Source organism: Epinephelus lanceolatus, chromosome 17 (assembly GCF_041903045.1).
Source record: "Epinephelus lanceolatus isolate andai-2023 chromosome 17, ASM4190304v1, whole genome shotgun sequence".
NCBI classification, from domain to species: Eukaryota; Metazoa; Chordata; class Actinopteri; order Perciformes; family Serranidae; genus Epinephelus; species Epinephelus lanceolatus.
Window position 1 is genome coordinate 17887405 of NC_135750.1, and position 16045 is coordinate 17903449.

General features: G+C 39.8%; 1 protein-coding gene across 1 annotated transcript in view; it reads left to right on the forward strand.

Moving 5' to 3' along the window:
- The window catches only part of LOC117248704 (VPS10 domain-containing receptor SorCS1-like), a 70826-nt gene extending 56105 nt beyond the window's left edge, over nt 1–14721 (forward strand). Inside the window, exons 22-27 of the mRNA XM_033613924.2 lie at nt 1334–1446; nt 2299–2433; nt 6993–7092; nt 8418–8526; nt 9615–9769; nt 12626–14721. Coding sequence (XP_033469815.2) covers nt 1334–1446; nt 2299–2433; nt 6993–7092; nt 8418–8526; nt 9615–9769; nt 12626–12684 — 671 coding nt within the window. The 3' untranslated portion in view covers nt 12685–14721. The remainder of the gene's footprint in view (nt 1–1333; nt 1447–2298; nt 2434–6992; nt 7093–8417; nt 8527–9614; nt 9770–12625) is intronic.
- The last annotated feature ends 1324 nt before the right edge of the window (nt 14722–16045 follow it).

Here is a 16045-nt window from a genome sequence, read left to right on the forward strand (position 1 = left end):
TGATTTATTTTGACAAGACGCAACTCCTAATAAAGTTTCACTTTTATTTTCTGCGACTAAGCGCCATATGAAATCTTGCTGACTAATGACCTTTCTGGTCGACTAACATTTGGTCAACCATTAGGGGGCAGCCCTAACAATTACACACAGCCACAGTAGCATTCATGTAAAGTTTTTCTTTTCTTTTATTTCTAAACAATCTTTTAGACAAGATAAGACTTTATTAATCCCACACCAGCAGCTCAAAAGTCAGAAGCAGGAGAAAAGGTGGAAGAGGGTGATTAAGAGAAATTTATATACAGTCTTTATACACTATATACACTTGAGTTACAAATTATTTTTGTCTTTAAATATATCTACAACATATGGAGCTAGACCAAATCATCATTGAGCTTATTAAGGAATTACATCTACATAAAACCATCCAATAAAAGCAAATACAACATGGACCATACAATGTAAAGAGTCTGACAAAGGGAATTCATAGGTGAACACCAAAATATAGAAACTACACACAGAAACACACACACATACAGAGCTATAGATCAAGATTCAGATCATTTCTTTTATTTCAGTTTTGAATATTTTCTAAATGTTGCCAAAATTCATATGAAAATGTCAAATTTAGTAAGATTTCTGAGGCCTCTCTTTGATATTGATGAAGTAGTTGGATAAACAGTAGCTCTCCAGTGTGTAGCAATACATTACATAGCTGCCAATAGTGGATGATCAATATATTTTACCACGGGAACTCCAACTGTCTCCAGCCATCTGTATGTACCTAATAAGCAAAAGTCTTGGACTTAGTGATAGATAAATGATAGATGCACATGGGTAAAATACCAACAAGAAAATATATATGCAAGAAACTCTCTGTGCTTTTGATAACACCACGATTCACCATTAATCTTCTGCAGCTTCTCTGGGGTCTAATACGCAGCATCTTAAAAAGAATTAACTGCAGTCATGAATCATATCAACATTTATGAACTCTGAGAGAAATATGTTCGGTCCTCTTTGTAAATTTCAATTTGGCAATTACATCGCCCTTAAATCTTAGCCTTCATATTTTCTGAGGAAAAAACTGCGCACAGTACTTTGTTATTTGAAGTATCTGAGGTAGATTATTGTGAACAGGGATGCTATATCATTAAAGTTAGACACAAGATGTACAGTAGGTTCTAATTTTATTTATGTTTATTTAGCCTTTATTTAGCCAGCAAGGTCCCACTGAGATACAAGATGTCTTCTTCAAGGGACTCCTGGTCAAGACGGCAGTATATTAGCATAATTGGTCTCACTTTTTAAAATTTGATTTCTCTCTGAATTTCAGATTATTTCAGGTCACATATTTTGGCCTTTTCTTCTAACTTGGATGAGCTGAACCCCGGGGTGTCTGAGTGGAGAGAGGACATCGGCCGAGTGGTGAAGACCTGCATGGTTCAGGTCAGTTTGCTCGTATTATAAAGACCGCAACACAATCAGGAATAAACTCCTCTTTCAAATTCTGGCAATTAGCAGCTTTGCACTATCCTAGAGAGGAAAAACTCAAGTCTCTGTCTAGTGAGCTGATGACATTTCTGTTCTCGGTTATGCTGCGTTTGTAATGTATGCATGTGGTCTTGTGTCAAGCGCTGCACTCCACTACTTGCAGTGTCTCTAACCTCACTCGCTGTGTAATTAGTTGTTAACCTCTACACGCTGACATGGCGCATCACCTGAAATCATTATTACCAGTACACGCTTTAAACTGAACTTGTCAAAACACTAAAGGGCAGTAAAAGCACTGCGATGACAGTTGCCATTTGTTCTCTAAAGTGCTGAATGCCATTGCCTCGAGAGAACACCAAAACCTCAAGTAAAGAGAGTCTTGCTGTGGTTAAGTGCGTCTCGTTTCCTCACCCAGACACTGTGGGGAAGCAGGTTATGTAAAAGACCTGGATACTGAGCTCTATATATATCCTACAGTAGCCCTCAGTATGAAACATTCACTTTGACCTTCTGTCTTGTCAGATATTACCATGGTTTACACCAGGAAACTGACAGCAGACCTCTGGTTATGGCATAAATGCACTAAAAGCCCTGGCCTTTACCAAAGACTGTCAGATTGAACTTGCATGTTTTAGTTGATTCGTGCATTATATCTTGACAGTGACTGGTACTTAGGCAAATGATATATGAAGCAGAGAGCCAACTGTATTTACTCATTAATTCAGGGCCAAAGCATAGAATACAGCTCCAAACACAGTCAATTAAAAAAAGCCTTTTTAATGAGGTGGTTTTTTGTTCTTATGAAAGGTCACGGGAATCAGCGAGGATCAGCTGCTGGTCACTGTGCTCCCAGGTTTACCAACAACAGCAGAGATTTTCATCGTGCCCGAGAAGAGGCGCAGAGATGGAGGCATGGATGAAAAGTGGGCGCACCTGGATCAGGTACGGTCTCATCATATTTTAATGGCAGATCCTCACTACAATGTGGTTTTCTGTGATAATTAAAATCACACAAAAGAAAGCAGAGGAGGTCAAAAGAATGTCTCCAGAGAGGACGTACTTAGAGTGCCGCACAACACTATTGAGATTTTGGTTAGAGGTCTGTTTTTGTAATACAGAGATATTTTATTGTTTGAACATTTCTCTCACCACAAGGTTACATCTTCTTTGAGTGCGATGATGTGAGTAACACAATACTCCTACAGAAGCACGGTATTCCAGTGGCATACTGTACGCCAGGGCTATTTAATTACATATTGAATTGGTCAGGATTTTCAAACCAGGAAATGCAGATGGGCTCGACATTTCCAGCAGCCTATTCAAAGCCTTTTTTATTCGTTTTTGGTAATGATAGATTTTAGACAAATGCAAATGAATGTAGAAAAAATAGTTTTAAAATTGAAAAAACTTTTTTTGTCTCTCTCCATCACGGGCACATCACAAAGTGCAGAAACAGAATACAAAGCTGCTGTCAATGCACAGAACCATAACAAGTGGCAATAACAGTAACCAATAACACACTCTCCCACACACACACCTCACCTTGTGGCGTTTTCCGTTGTGATCAAAGAAAAGTGTTTAGGAAAAGACATAGGACGTATTTTTTGACTATTAAACCACAGCCCAGATGTTTTGAAAAGCTACTAAGCGTATTCGGAACTGCGTCACAGGAGAAATTGTTGATTTGTGAAAGATATGATTGGTTGTGTTGCTATAGCGATTCGTATATTCTGCCCTATCGGTACTGCATGTGTGTAACCAAATTAGCTAACTCACTCGTTAGCTACTTGCAGACACTATATGTAGTTAACATATTTTGTCAAACGTCAATACAGGGCCACTCAGAGGTTACTTTCGGGCCAGATCTGGCACACAGACCGCTAATTGAATAGGCCTGCTGTGTGTAACAGATTATATCTTACAGGCACATATGTAGCTGTGTTTGTTTGTTTGTCAGCAGGATTACAGAAAAAGTACTGACCCGATTTTCATCAAACTTGGTAGAAAAGTGTAGAACGGACCAGGGAAGAGCCCACTACAATTTGGAGCAAATCCAAATCACTGATTTACACAAATTAATTTTCACTGTCGTTAACATTGCGAGATTGGGGTCTGCGCTCGCCAAGTTCCCTCCTAGTTTCCAGTGTTTTACATATTTTTCATTTAGTCGTCTTAAGTGAAAGGTAGATTTCTCCTCACAATTTCTTTCATCAACAGTTACAGTTCATCCTTTGACACGAGTTTATGCGGGATTTCGCCAGCGGTATAATGTAACAAAAAAGCCATCAGACTCCAATCATCATCTCGTTTGCAATCTCTCACCAATATGAAAAAGTTTTTTTCAATTACACCAGTCCTCGTCTGGCTTTCCAATATATTACTGCTATCACCCTCAATTATCTGCGATTCTTTCTCCAATTTCTGTTTGACATGGACAGTTAAGGAGTTTTTAGAGTTTGTTGTCTTTCATCTGCCTCATTGGATATGTTGACGACATTAGATCCACTATCCTCGGCTTGTTTGATTCACTAAAGAAGTTTCTGACCTGAGGATATGTGAAGAACAGAGGCGTTTTTGACTGTAGTCATGACCACCTGCACTAACACCAAGTCCAGACCAAGACTTTAACAGGGTTGAGACTGAGTCAAACTCAGACCAGACCTGTGCGAGTCCCACACAGCATGGCACACTTATGATAAAATATGTACACATTTCCATAAAAACATCCACAGAAATCAAATGATTTCTCTTCATTTACCTCTTTTATTGCCATATACTCTATATCCCTGTGTATGTATAACTGTACCATGAGAAATCTTGATAAACTAATCAAGACATTGCAGAGGTGAATTTTTTGTGTGGGAATTTTCCTTTGTTTTCCATGCGCAAACAAATACAAACACTGAGAGGCTGAAATCAACTTTACCATCTTGATTCAACACTCCGTATTTGCTCAGATAGTTAAGTGATATCCCTGCAGTTGTTGTCTTGACCAGTCTTGAAATAAAATCCCGAGTCCTCTTCGTCTGAGACAGAGACAAGACTGAGTCATAATGCAGTCGAGCTCGAGACGAAACTGAGACTTTCAAGGCCGAGACCGATCTTGAGTGCCACAACACTGTGTGCACTGGAATCAAAATATAGTGTCCAGATACTTAGATTTGCACAGCTACCCCTGCTCTTATCTCTACTCTTTTCCTTTATTTGCTAGAGGTGCATAATCTCTTATACAAGAGGCTAAAAGAAATCATTGCTTAGCTTATGCTCCACTTCTTTTATAAAGTGAATTGTTTTCCTACCCTCCAGGTAGCCATTGGCATTTATAAATTTTAGTCCAGTATGAAAATCAACTTGTGGAGTTTTAAAACTTGTTTTTCCATGAGGCAATACATCACAATGAGCATCTTGTCCACATTTATTTTGTCAAAGTTACACTATTGTTGCATGGTAACACGGTTTTAAGTGCAGCTCGATTTTGAAAGTCTGTACTCCGTCACCGCGCAGCTATAAGGTTAAGTTTGACATAAATAAATGCAGACATGATGCTCATTGTGATGGATTACCGAAGTCAGCCAAGTTTAAAGTCTCTGCAAATGTATTTTCATACCACGGTGAGATGATTGGACACCACCGGCTGCATGGTAGGTAGGGAAAACGCTTTGTTATTCCTTGGAAAAGGTCAGCAGTAATGAAGAGTGTACATTTTTTTGTGGTAATTGGGGTAAAAGATGCAAGAAACTCTGGTGCGGTTCATTAAGTGAAAACACACACAGAGAACAAGAAGAATATGTTTTCTATAGCTCTGCTGTTATTAGCACGCCAGCACATAGGACACATCTCATCTCATGTAGCTCTGTAAGACATTTAGCTCAAGAGGAAACCCCTGCGGACTCAATCAACCAAAGAATTATTCTCAGTGTAACTGTATTTGTGGGTTTATGACGGTTTAATCATGCAACACAAACTTCAATTGTTTGTTTCCTTTGCCTTTAAACAAAAAATGTGACTGTGCTCATTGTATGGCACAGACTCATGTTTTAAAAATGTGATTTTGTGTCTTTATTCCTAAATGATTTAATGTTCCCTCACATGCACTTTGTGTTTTAATCCCTCCTGAAGAGTAATGCATCACGTCGACACTAGAGGGCAATGTCTTCCCATGTAACAGCACTGAAACAGCATCCATCAGACCACTGAGGAAAATACAAAGCATCTCAGTACATGTTGTAAACTCACAGCCATCTTTTAGAAGTTTAGAAACTTTCCTAAACCTTTATATTTATAATAACAAGCGCAACATTATCATTTCAACCCTCACGCTTCACGCTTGTTATTATTTTCTTACGGCAAAATAAGATTCCTCAAAACTCATCTCTTATCATGTTATAGAAAGCTATTAAATGTGTAAACAAAACAACAACAACAGTGTTGTTTTCAAAGCACCAGCTAAGCTCAAACTCATTTATTCGTCATCACGGTGAGGACCTCGATGTATCACAAGTAAACATAATTTTGCTGGCTCACAGTCAGTCTTGAACTAAGTTAATAGGTATTTAATTACATTGATGCATCATATAATTGGCAGCTCCGAGAAAGGAGACAAACTGGGGCAGGCGGCCTGGATTGGGAATTAAAGAGATGTATTTATCTAAAGCCTGTCTGATTACCTGGCAGAACCTCACAGACAATAGGGTAATAAATCTTCAGTTCACCACTCTCATCTCCAGTGAATGACTCGCAATGTGGATGCTTTAAGTGAGCGTGTGCCGACACATACACACATGCATGTGGCGGGTGTATGTGTGGAGCAGCTTATTAAAATGTGTAATAGATTTACTGACCCTGATATGCCACTAGAACAAAAAGTAATTATTCATACTGTGTAGAGCAGTCTAATTTTAACCAGTGGAAAGATTTTAGAAAGAGCGAGATGGAATTAGTGAGGCATGGCTAAGGACTCAAATGGGCTCTGGGAAGGCATTTTGGTCTCCTGTTAAATGACTGCTTCATCTAGGTGTGAAAAGCAGGGGGAACTTGAGGCACTTCAGGGAGAAAAATTAAAATGGCAATTTTACGATATTAAAACATACTTTGATTTCCAATAGCTTTGCCTCACTGAACTTTCAAAGCGGTATCTCATGCTTCCTTGAAAACAGGTGTAGCAAAAAAAGCCTGGTGAGAAATTCCCTGTTGTGCTAGAAATTGCAAAAGATTTTCTTTTTTTTTTTTTTTTAAATGTCACTGCTACACCATAAGCAGGCCGCCCTTTTACCTGACAGGGTTTCCATCGCCATTAAGAGCCTGCTGCGTTTCACTGCAGCAGGTTTGGTTTTCCGTGTGTCATATCAACGTTTGCTCCTCTTTAGAAGGAAGCAAAAATTCTGATTCATAATTCAGGCTGTTAGATGAAATGACTGCGGTTGAAATATTGATGACCGTGGAATATTGCTGTGCAGCCGCTGCTAACTGAGTCTTCCCTGCTCCGTCACTCCTCCTCATAGCTTTCTCAGGTTCTGCTAAGTGCTTTGAACCAAGACCTCATCCAGTTCACACTCAAGCCGGGGGTGCAGGTGAACGTGTACGCCACGCGGATGTCTCCAGGTGAGTCCGCCCGCCTCTGCCGCACGCTTACCTCAACAAATGGTAGTCCAGTCCATTTTTGGGAGAGAGGTGTATTTCAGGTGGTTGTCTCTGGGGCCAGATTTTGTGCAAGTCTTCCAGCTTGGAGGTGAAGATGACTAGAAAGTCCACATGGGTACAAACGAGGACTACAAACTACTGACTGGGTCATTGGTGTATTGTTTGTTTTTTATATATGTAGAGAGCAGTATTAATAGAGTGGATTATCATGGATAAAGTAAACTTAAAGTGGAAACAGACAACTTTTCAACTCTTCCTCTCTAGTGTTTGCAAAAGGTATTATTGGTGGCCCCACTGTCGCAAAGACAATCAGATTGCTTTCCGTTTTCTCAGAGCTTAGCAATGGGGATCTTTTTCTTTTTCCGGTTGTAGTTTCCACAGTTAATTCAGTTGTCCAACATTTGCCACCTCCATTGCTGGGTATAGTAACTATGAAGAACTTACCCCTTTCAACCAACATGGAATTGGTTCTGTTCTGGCTCCCGCAACTAATGTTGAACTGTTCAGAGCATTTCAACCAAAATTAAATTGGTTCAGAATCCAGCAGGTTGGTTCTCAGCTGAAACCAAACAAATGTCAGGTTTGCCTTTACCTGAAGTGCAAACCATGACGACACGACAGGTTGGAAAGACAGGATCAAGAAGTCAAGTGATAGTCATAAAAAAACAACACGTGTGGCCACACAAAAGTTAGTCCATGTTTGTTTATTGGGTAAGGTCATCAATGTATTCAACAATTTTGCTACTATGGTTCCCTTCCTTTAAGCATTGTGACACGCCCTCCGCTAATGAAACATCCTTGATTACAGTGGTGTCATGCAAAACTGGTGGAAGCATCGGCTGGTCCACTAGATAGCACCAAGGCTCCAAGAATCCTGAACAGAACCGGGTGAAACCACAGCTAATTTGGTGGAAAAGGGGTAACTGATACACTTTGGTAACTGGGGATAGCTAATCCTCTTCCTGTTTGGGTTGTGCAGTGGTTGAAGCACTTCCTTTTTACTGCAAATTGAGCCTTCATTTACCCAGGAGCACAGTGAAAGCAAGGCTCATAGGGAACCAATTTAAACACAGATGATGTCATTATGCTATGAAGGTAGATAAAGCGTTGATTGGACATTAGCTCTCTCTCATGATTCTGGTATAATGTAAGTACAACAACACAGCAGTTGTGACTCGTCATTGTTACATAATTTATATTCATATGGGATAAAGAAAAAATGTGCATTTATCCTCATTTGGCCTGCATGTGCACTCAATATCTCTTTCATTCTTTCTCCTTCAAAGCTCCTCTCGTGGACAACACTGATAGCGGCCACAGTGGCACCGCAGTCATCATGCTCGTGTCAGTCGTACTGATGGGCTTGGCTGTCTTTGTTATATATAAATTTAAAAGGTACAGTACTGGGTCTAATATATTGTAACCACAAACAAGGTGCAGAAAAACTGTGTGAAATAATGTGCAAAGATTAATCCTCAGATTTCCAGACTCACATCATCGCAGATATCTACGATAAGATAGATGTTATTGTTTTGTTTGTGCATGTGTGTATGTGTTTGCATAACGACCCTGTTCAGAGTCGGCCTCATTATCTACAAGCGAGCACCTCACCGCTGAACTCCTAAAACTTTCCAGAAGTATTCAGACTCCATATATCTCTGAGTTATGGACACCCGCGACACAATAATAGCTCGAGGAATAAGACAATTCCCCTCTGTCTCAATCTGCAGAATATTACAGGGAATGACAGTTTAATCAATTCTCCCAGAGTGCTGAATGGGTGTCAGAGTCCTGCAGTTATCAATATTCATCTATCTGACAATGTGAGGGTTGACCTTTCGGAAATGCTAAACACAGCCATCCAAGGTGAGGCATACTCTGCAGAATGGCAGGAAAGGTTGAGGAGATAAGTCCTGAGACAACATATATTATACAGTGAGGGACGTACAGTAAATAGCATCCTCTGCTGCAAGTAATCCCATGCCAATCACGGGGGGACTGGGTTAGTTCCACTGTAGTTTCTGGGTTTTTTACTCATTAGAAAGTAAAACCGTACTTAACTTTAACTTTTAAGATCTTAATTACTACATTAAGAAATCAACTTTTAGTTTCTAAAGCTGCTTCAAATGTCACAGCACCAGCTGCGGCACAAAATCACAAGGGGAGACTCTGAAATTAGAAATGCAAGATGTTAGTTTTAAGCGGAATTGGGGGTGCATCTGAGGGGATGAAAAATTGATTGAAAACGGAGGTGAACAATATGAAAGTGAGAGAGCAATGCCCAGTGGAATGCAAAATGCCCTAGTTTCCAGCTTTCAAGCAATCCTCTCCCATCCTTAACAGTTAAAAATAGTGTGTGACACATTATGCTTAGTGAAAGCATTAGTGAAACAGACCTGATGGCAGGTTTCCATTAGCATGCCTTTCTTTAAAGTCTTTTTTTTTTTTTTTTTCCCCTTGCTCCCCCTCTGTATGACCTGCAGGAAGATCCCGGGTATCAACACATACACAGCGGAGCAGCCTGACAAAGAACAAGAGGTCATCCCGACTGTGACCTCCATAGCCGTCCCAAACCCTGAGGGGGACAAGCTGACCTCACTGGATCATGTGGATGTACAGTTGGACTCAAAAGGCAAAGGTATTATGTGTCTCCCTCTCAGCTGCAGTCAGTCCTCAAGAATAGACAGAGTTTATTCACAGTTATTTTCACATTCGTATGTTGGACAATGAGGGTCTATAACTTGACAAAGTAAATGTGTGAGTAAGTCTGAGGTATTATTACATCTGTGAAAGAAAGCAGGTAATCACCACCTGCATTGTTTTTAATTCAATAAAAGAGGCAGCTTACAAAATGTTTAATTAGTTAAAGGGACAGTTCACCTCAAAATCAAAAAATACATATTTTTCCCCTTACCTGTCATGCCGTTTATCAGTCCAGATTGTTTTGGTGTGAGTTGCTGACCATAGAGATGTCTGCCTTCTCTCCAGTATAATGGAACTAGATGGTGCTCGACTTGAGGTGCTCAAAGCGCCAAAAATATATTAATATTTGAATAACTCAACAGCAATGTCTCGTTCCAGAAATTATGACCCAGTTGCTCAAGATAATCCACAAACTTTAATAGTGTCATGTAGGCACTATTTTCTCTCCACCGAACTACACCTGCCAACTGCATCACCTCACAGAAGGAAGCGTGCATCTACTCATGGACAAGGGCCTCGTGACAGCACAAGATGTAAACATAAATGGCATCCTTTAGGTTTGTAGGTTACCAAAGTATTACAGTATATGAGGGTATTTAGAAATCCCAAAGGTATAACTTTCAATACCGTCAAAAATACACATACTTCTCTTTCCATTAAACTGATACAGAGATGCTGTTTTAAGGCCATGTATTGCAGTGCACATCAAGCGCCACAAGAGGTCAGTCTCTACTATTAGAAAAAGCAACTGAGCGAAGAAAGATGGTGACTGTGAGTGGTAGGGATAACGTTACAGGACTAGTAAAAAAGAAAAATGCCTTTGCCCCTGTTCGGGAGTATTGCCACCTATAACTTTATCTTGAGATGACTTCTTCTAACGCCAAAACCAGTTAATTAGCCACATGTTTTTTATTCATTGTATCATCTCCAGATCTCCATTTTTGGATCTGCCACGATAACTGTCATCAGGTCCTCCAGAAAGAAGGGCATTTATTCCCTATCTATTTACAGTATTAAAGCATATAGAACCAGCATTGTAGGCTCGACAATATGACGTACACGCTACTATGACTTCTATCACCAGTAGCTCAGCTTTTACTTCTTTTTTTTTTTTTAAACACAAATTCCATCATATACCGCAGTGAAATGTCAGGAAAGGCAGGAAGGTATTAAAAAGAAATACATACTGCCCAGGCTTAGCATCCTCTGTTAAGCTGTAAGGTTAGCTCGCTCAGTGGTGCTAGGTGAGCTAACAGCACATACACGTTTCCTGCTGCATGGTGATACGGTTTGGCAGGTGTAGTTTGGTAAAAAGAAAATAGTTCCTACATGTCCCATCTGGCAATAGTGGTTGCATTTTCCCAGGTTCTGACATATCCAACTAGTTCTTAACTTAAGTTTTAAAGTCATTTCTATAAAAACTATTCACAGCAATGCCTATGAATAGTAAAGCTACGGTCACACCATCACTTTAATTAAAAACATTATTGTACACATGGAAATAACAAGGATGCTTTTTTCGTCCTGTTAATTGAACTTTCCACTCTGAATTTGCAGAAATGTAATCATTATCCTTGTTAATTAGCACGGCAGACTGAGTTGGCTGTACACGTACAAAACACTTAGGCTCAGGAAAGCAGGGAGAGAAAGCCTTTGATCAGGATAAACTTTACACTTGTAGCATTTCTTTTATCCTCTGCTATTCTGTGAACAACTTGGCTGCAGTTTTACACACAAACATGATATTTTAGAGTTCAAAGAAGTACTCGTAATGATTTGACTGATCTTTTCGATTTGTGTCTGATGCAAAAATGTTTTGCATGTGATACGGGCCAAGTGTTTGGCATGACATAGAAATAAAAACAAACTACTTAGCAATGTGCCATCAACTTGTTCAGTGTTATTCTACCAGATTGCATACGGCAGCATCGCTCTCATACACCACTTAGAGTTCTGTGATTGCCCTGCTCTTAATTGCTCATTATCAAACTACATGTCCTTGTTTAGGGGCTTGGTGTGGGGCAGTCTGATCGAACAGAAGGCTAATGTGTGTCTGAAAAGGCTTGTTGCTGTTGAATTTTTAAAATGTAATTCTTTGATAAGCACTACAGCCATTTAATTCACCGTCTTTATGTTTAAGTTGTGGTTAAAATCACAGAGTAAGATATCTCACAACCTCAATGCGTAAAACCAAAATGTTGTTTTAAATATACTTGCATATCACAAGGGTTAAGTGAAGATATGTTTTTGTAAATTGTGTGAACTTCCTCTTCAGGACAGCAAAGAAAGTTGTCGCCAAAGTTGTGCCAGTATATCAATAAAGAGGATCGGTGGTCACACATTAAAGCTCACTGACAGGAAAGAGATACTAGATTCACTTATTGTTAAGTGCTGTTGCTATTCTCCCTCCGCCTATATTATTATACAGGAGTTGCCAAGATACAGTTGTTATTATGTGGGGTATATTTATGTATTTGCCAACCTGAGTTTGTCACCGCGCGGTATTAGTATTCACAGGTAAGTGAAGCACAATCAAGTGCGAGCTAAAGTGATGAGAATGTCTAGGTGAATTATTTGACCCAATAAAATAATTAGTGCATCAGGAAAGTAGCGGTGTGGTGAAAGCATTTTCATCAAGAAATATCTATGAGGTTCCAGCTGATTTACCTCTACCCGCAGCTAAACAATCGACCCATCCAAGATAAATGTGTTTGCCTGCAAAAATACACCCGTATGCAAATGGCTACATAAAATTCCTCCTCTGTCTCTTCCCTTTCTTCTCCCTTGTCAGGCTACCTGCCATCTCACACAGACATCAAGCTCTCTGATGAAGCGCCCCATGTGTTTTAATGTTGAGAGTCTATGACCAACTCGAAAGCAATACATCTTCTTTGGCAGTTACTTCCAGCAAGCGATGAAACCACGGTCACAATGAATGGTCTCGAGTGTTTTGCTACCCATGCATGGATGGACCAGTTCACACTGTGCTGCCTAATCCCTCTGAGGAGACTGTACAGATTTATACTCGCTTCTTGAAAAAGGGACACTTTTTGACTGAAAATACTTGTATTTTTGCAAGGACATTGATCTTTTTATGTAAATAATGTACATCCATAATGGAAGGAGTAAAAGTTATTTGTCTCAGCTGGTTACAGCTGCGCCTGCTCAAATGCGAAAGTATCAAAACAGCGGGACAGAAGTGATGTATAATAATATCTCAAAATATGCTCCTATTTGGGCTTCTTTGGGCTTGTGTTTGTGAAGTTTACTTTGTTTAACTATGTGGAAATAGCTTATCTGAGTAAGACAGTGAGGGAAGCAGATTCATTAAGCTCTGTACAATCAGTAAATCTTATCGCCAGATTCTCATCAAATGAAAGCTTGCAATATCCAGGAGATGAAGGAGGGCTCCTAGTCCCAGATCTGTGTATTCCATCAAGCCTGTCTCTCTGCCGCTCAAAATGTTATATATGTCATAACAAAAATAAGAACAGGAGATTAAAGTGGATGGACTAGATAGGTGCATACAGTAGATGAGAAACTGAGCAGTCCCTCGTTTAGGAGACGCAAATTAGCCATTTTAGTGACACTGGAATGAACGCTAACACGATAAATGTTAAACCTACTTAAAAACAGATTATACACAAATCTTCTAATCTAAATCATGCATATGGATTATTATTGCAGCAGCAATCTTATATTTGATTGTTTAACAGTCATTTTGACTGTTAAACAATGCAATGACTTTTAAACTTGTGCTTCGTACTTATTTGTTGCCCAGAGCATTTCTTGTACATTCTGGTTTCTATAAGGAGAACTAAATGTAAATTTTCTGAATAATTCCTGTGTTAACAAAGACGCTACAGTTTCAGAAGCAAACACTTGCTGTAATGCAGTAAAAAGTGCTACTATCTGTATTTTATTTCATTATTAGTTTAAGATTTATGAGCTATTTGTGTTTGAGATTTACCACCATCAAGTTAAGACTTGTGCTCTTTGTTACAACAAAGACAAGACATCTCTCATGTTTTTGTTGCTTTTCTTTGAACTGATCTCACTGTGAAGGTTGTGGTGCCTTCTTACAGGAAGTACGACAACACTGAAAAGACACCAGGTTCGAATGGAAACGCGTTCTTATTTTTTCATCTTTTTATTTGTTTATTCCGGACTGTTTATCTGGCACAATGATACCAGCATCTCCACATGGCTTTTCCTCAGTTTACAGTAACGCAGTGGAGCCTGCAGTCTGTTCTCGGTTTGCCCCCAAGGACTCAGCGGACAAAAGGCTGCGGATTTGTTCATCTCCTTCGCTGCGAGGGACACAAGAGATAGAGAAGACGTATCTCCTGTCAACAAGGCTCAGCCTACGCACAGAGCTTTGGTCAGCTGCTGTCTCTTTGGGATAAGTACTGAAGTTCTTCTTCATCAAACTTTTCTTTTTAAGTGTTGTCAGCATCATATGTCAGTAAGACAAATTGACTAGAGGCTTCTCCATACTTCTTCCCTCCAATCCTGCGATTGAGCCTGAAGCATAAATAAACTCGTACCCGTCGTCAGGTGAACGCTGTCTCTCCACACCGAGCATCAGAGGACTTTTATTTCGTGCTTGTTTTTAATTTATTAAAAGTTTTTGTCAGTTCCCAATAATCAACCTGTGAATACGATTGTGGACATAATTGCATGATGTTTATTTTTTCCAAGATATTTATATTATGTCTTAATTAGAAAAAAAAAAAAAGTTAGAAATGTGAACTTTCCGTTTCTCAAAGGCTAGAGGACTTCATTCATTACAAGTGACTTGATTATACAGTGGGTTGTTACTGTGTTTTTCATTTGATCTTGCAGAAGTAACCATGGTTGCGGAATAAAGCAGAAACACAGCATTCATGCAGCGTGGCTGGTTGTTAAACTCATTTCCCAGAAGCATAAACAGCTTATTCCTGCTGTCTTCGATCTGTTAAAATCTATGTAAGTTGGCTGCAGCATTTAGTTGTGTTTGACCTTTGATTTTGTCGATCGACAGACTGAAGGCCAAAACTGTGCCTGAAATTGGTAGTTCTGATCGACTGACACTCACTTTTGTAGAATTTTTTCACTTCATCTCTGTCTTTAACAAGTGTTGCTTAGCCGGCTCAAAGTTTCAGTGCATCCATTTGCATGATACAATGTGGCCGAGCGGGAGGACAATGAAAAGCACCAAGTAGCCTGGAGTGATTCTAATGGGCTAGTTCCTTGGCTCTCCCACTGTGCAACAAATTAATTATCCCCTCTCCAGGAAATCGACACACGCGCGCACACAATCAAGGAAGATTTTCCCAGACTGGGTAGCACCTTGAATGAAAAATGTCCCACAACAATAACCCACAGCAATATTGTGTTAGCCACAGTGTGAAATTGATGAGCATGTTGCCTTTCATTGAGTGCTACATTACAGTGTCTGGCTGCAGCGAATCATCCATTAGTGATTGTCACCGTTCAATTTGATTGTGCACCGCCGAACATCCCAGGGCAGTTAGAGAAAGGCCTTGGTGTTAATTCAGACTGAGAGCAGGAGCGAGAATAAGACTCTCGGGGCGTTGATGGCTGTTGGAGTGATGAAGATTGGTGTGCGATATGGAGCTGTTGAGGTGGCAAACAAAATGCAAAACAGAGGAAGAAGGGCCTTGTTGCTGTAGCTTTGTGTGTGGAGAATCATTTTAGCCAATCAGCCACACAGTTTTGTTCTCCAACCTTTCTGCCTCTTTTCTATTTTAATGTGAAAGGTTTTTTTTCTCCCTAAATCAGGACAGAGAATGAGCAATATAACGCCAGTGGTTCTTCTTTACAAAATCGTCTGTTTCTCATCATGCAACCACAGCCTCAGTAATTGTTCCCATTAAATAGAAACCATCTGTAACTGGCAACTTGAGTGATGGAGTGATAGAGGTAAAATGAAGCTCAGTCAAAGTGTCAAATGGGAATCTTCACATGGGTGTTATCACACTTCTGCCCATTAAAGCCGACTTCAGAGCCTCTGAGGGATCATTAAAAGAGTAGTGCTGAGACCGATACACTGGCTGCTACAAGGCACCCGAGTTTAAGATAATACTGGGGCGATGTTGTAAAAGCAACGCTTCATGAACCTCCTTTGTTTTCAGGTTTAAGTCATGACAACATGAGCATTTCTTACTCACTGACACCTAAAAAGTCTATCTTAGCATCTATTCGCCAG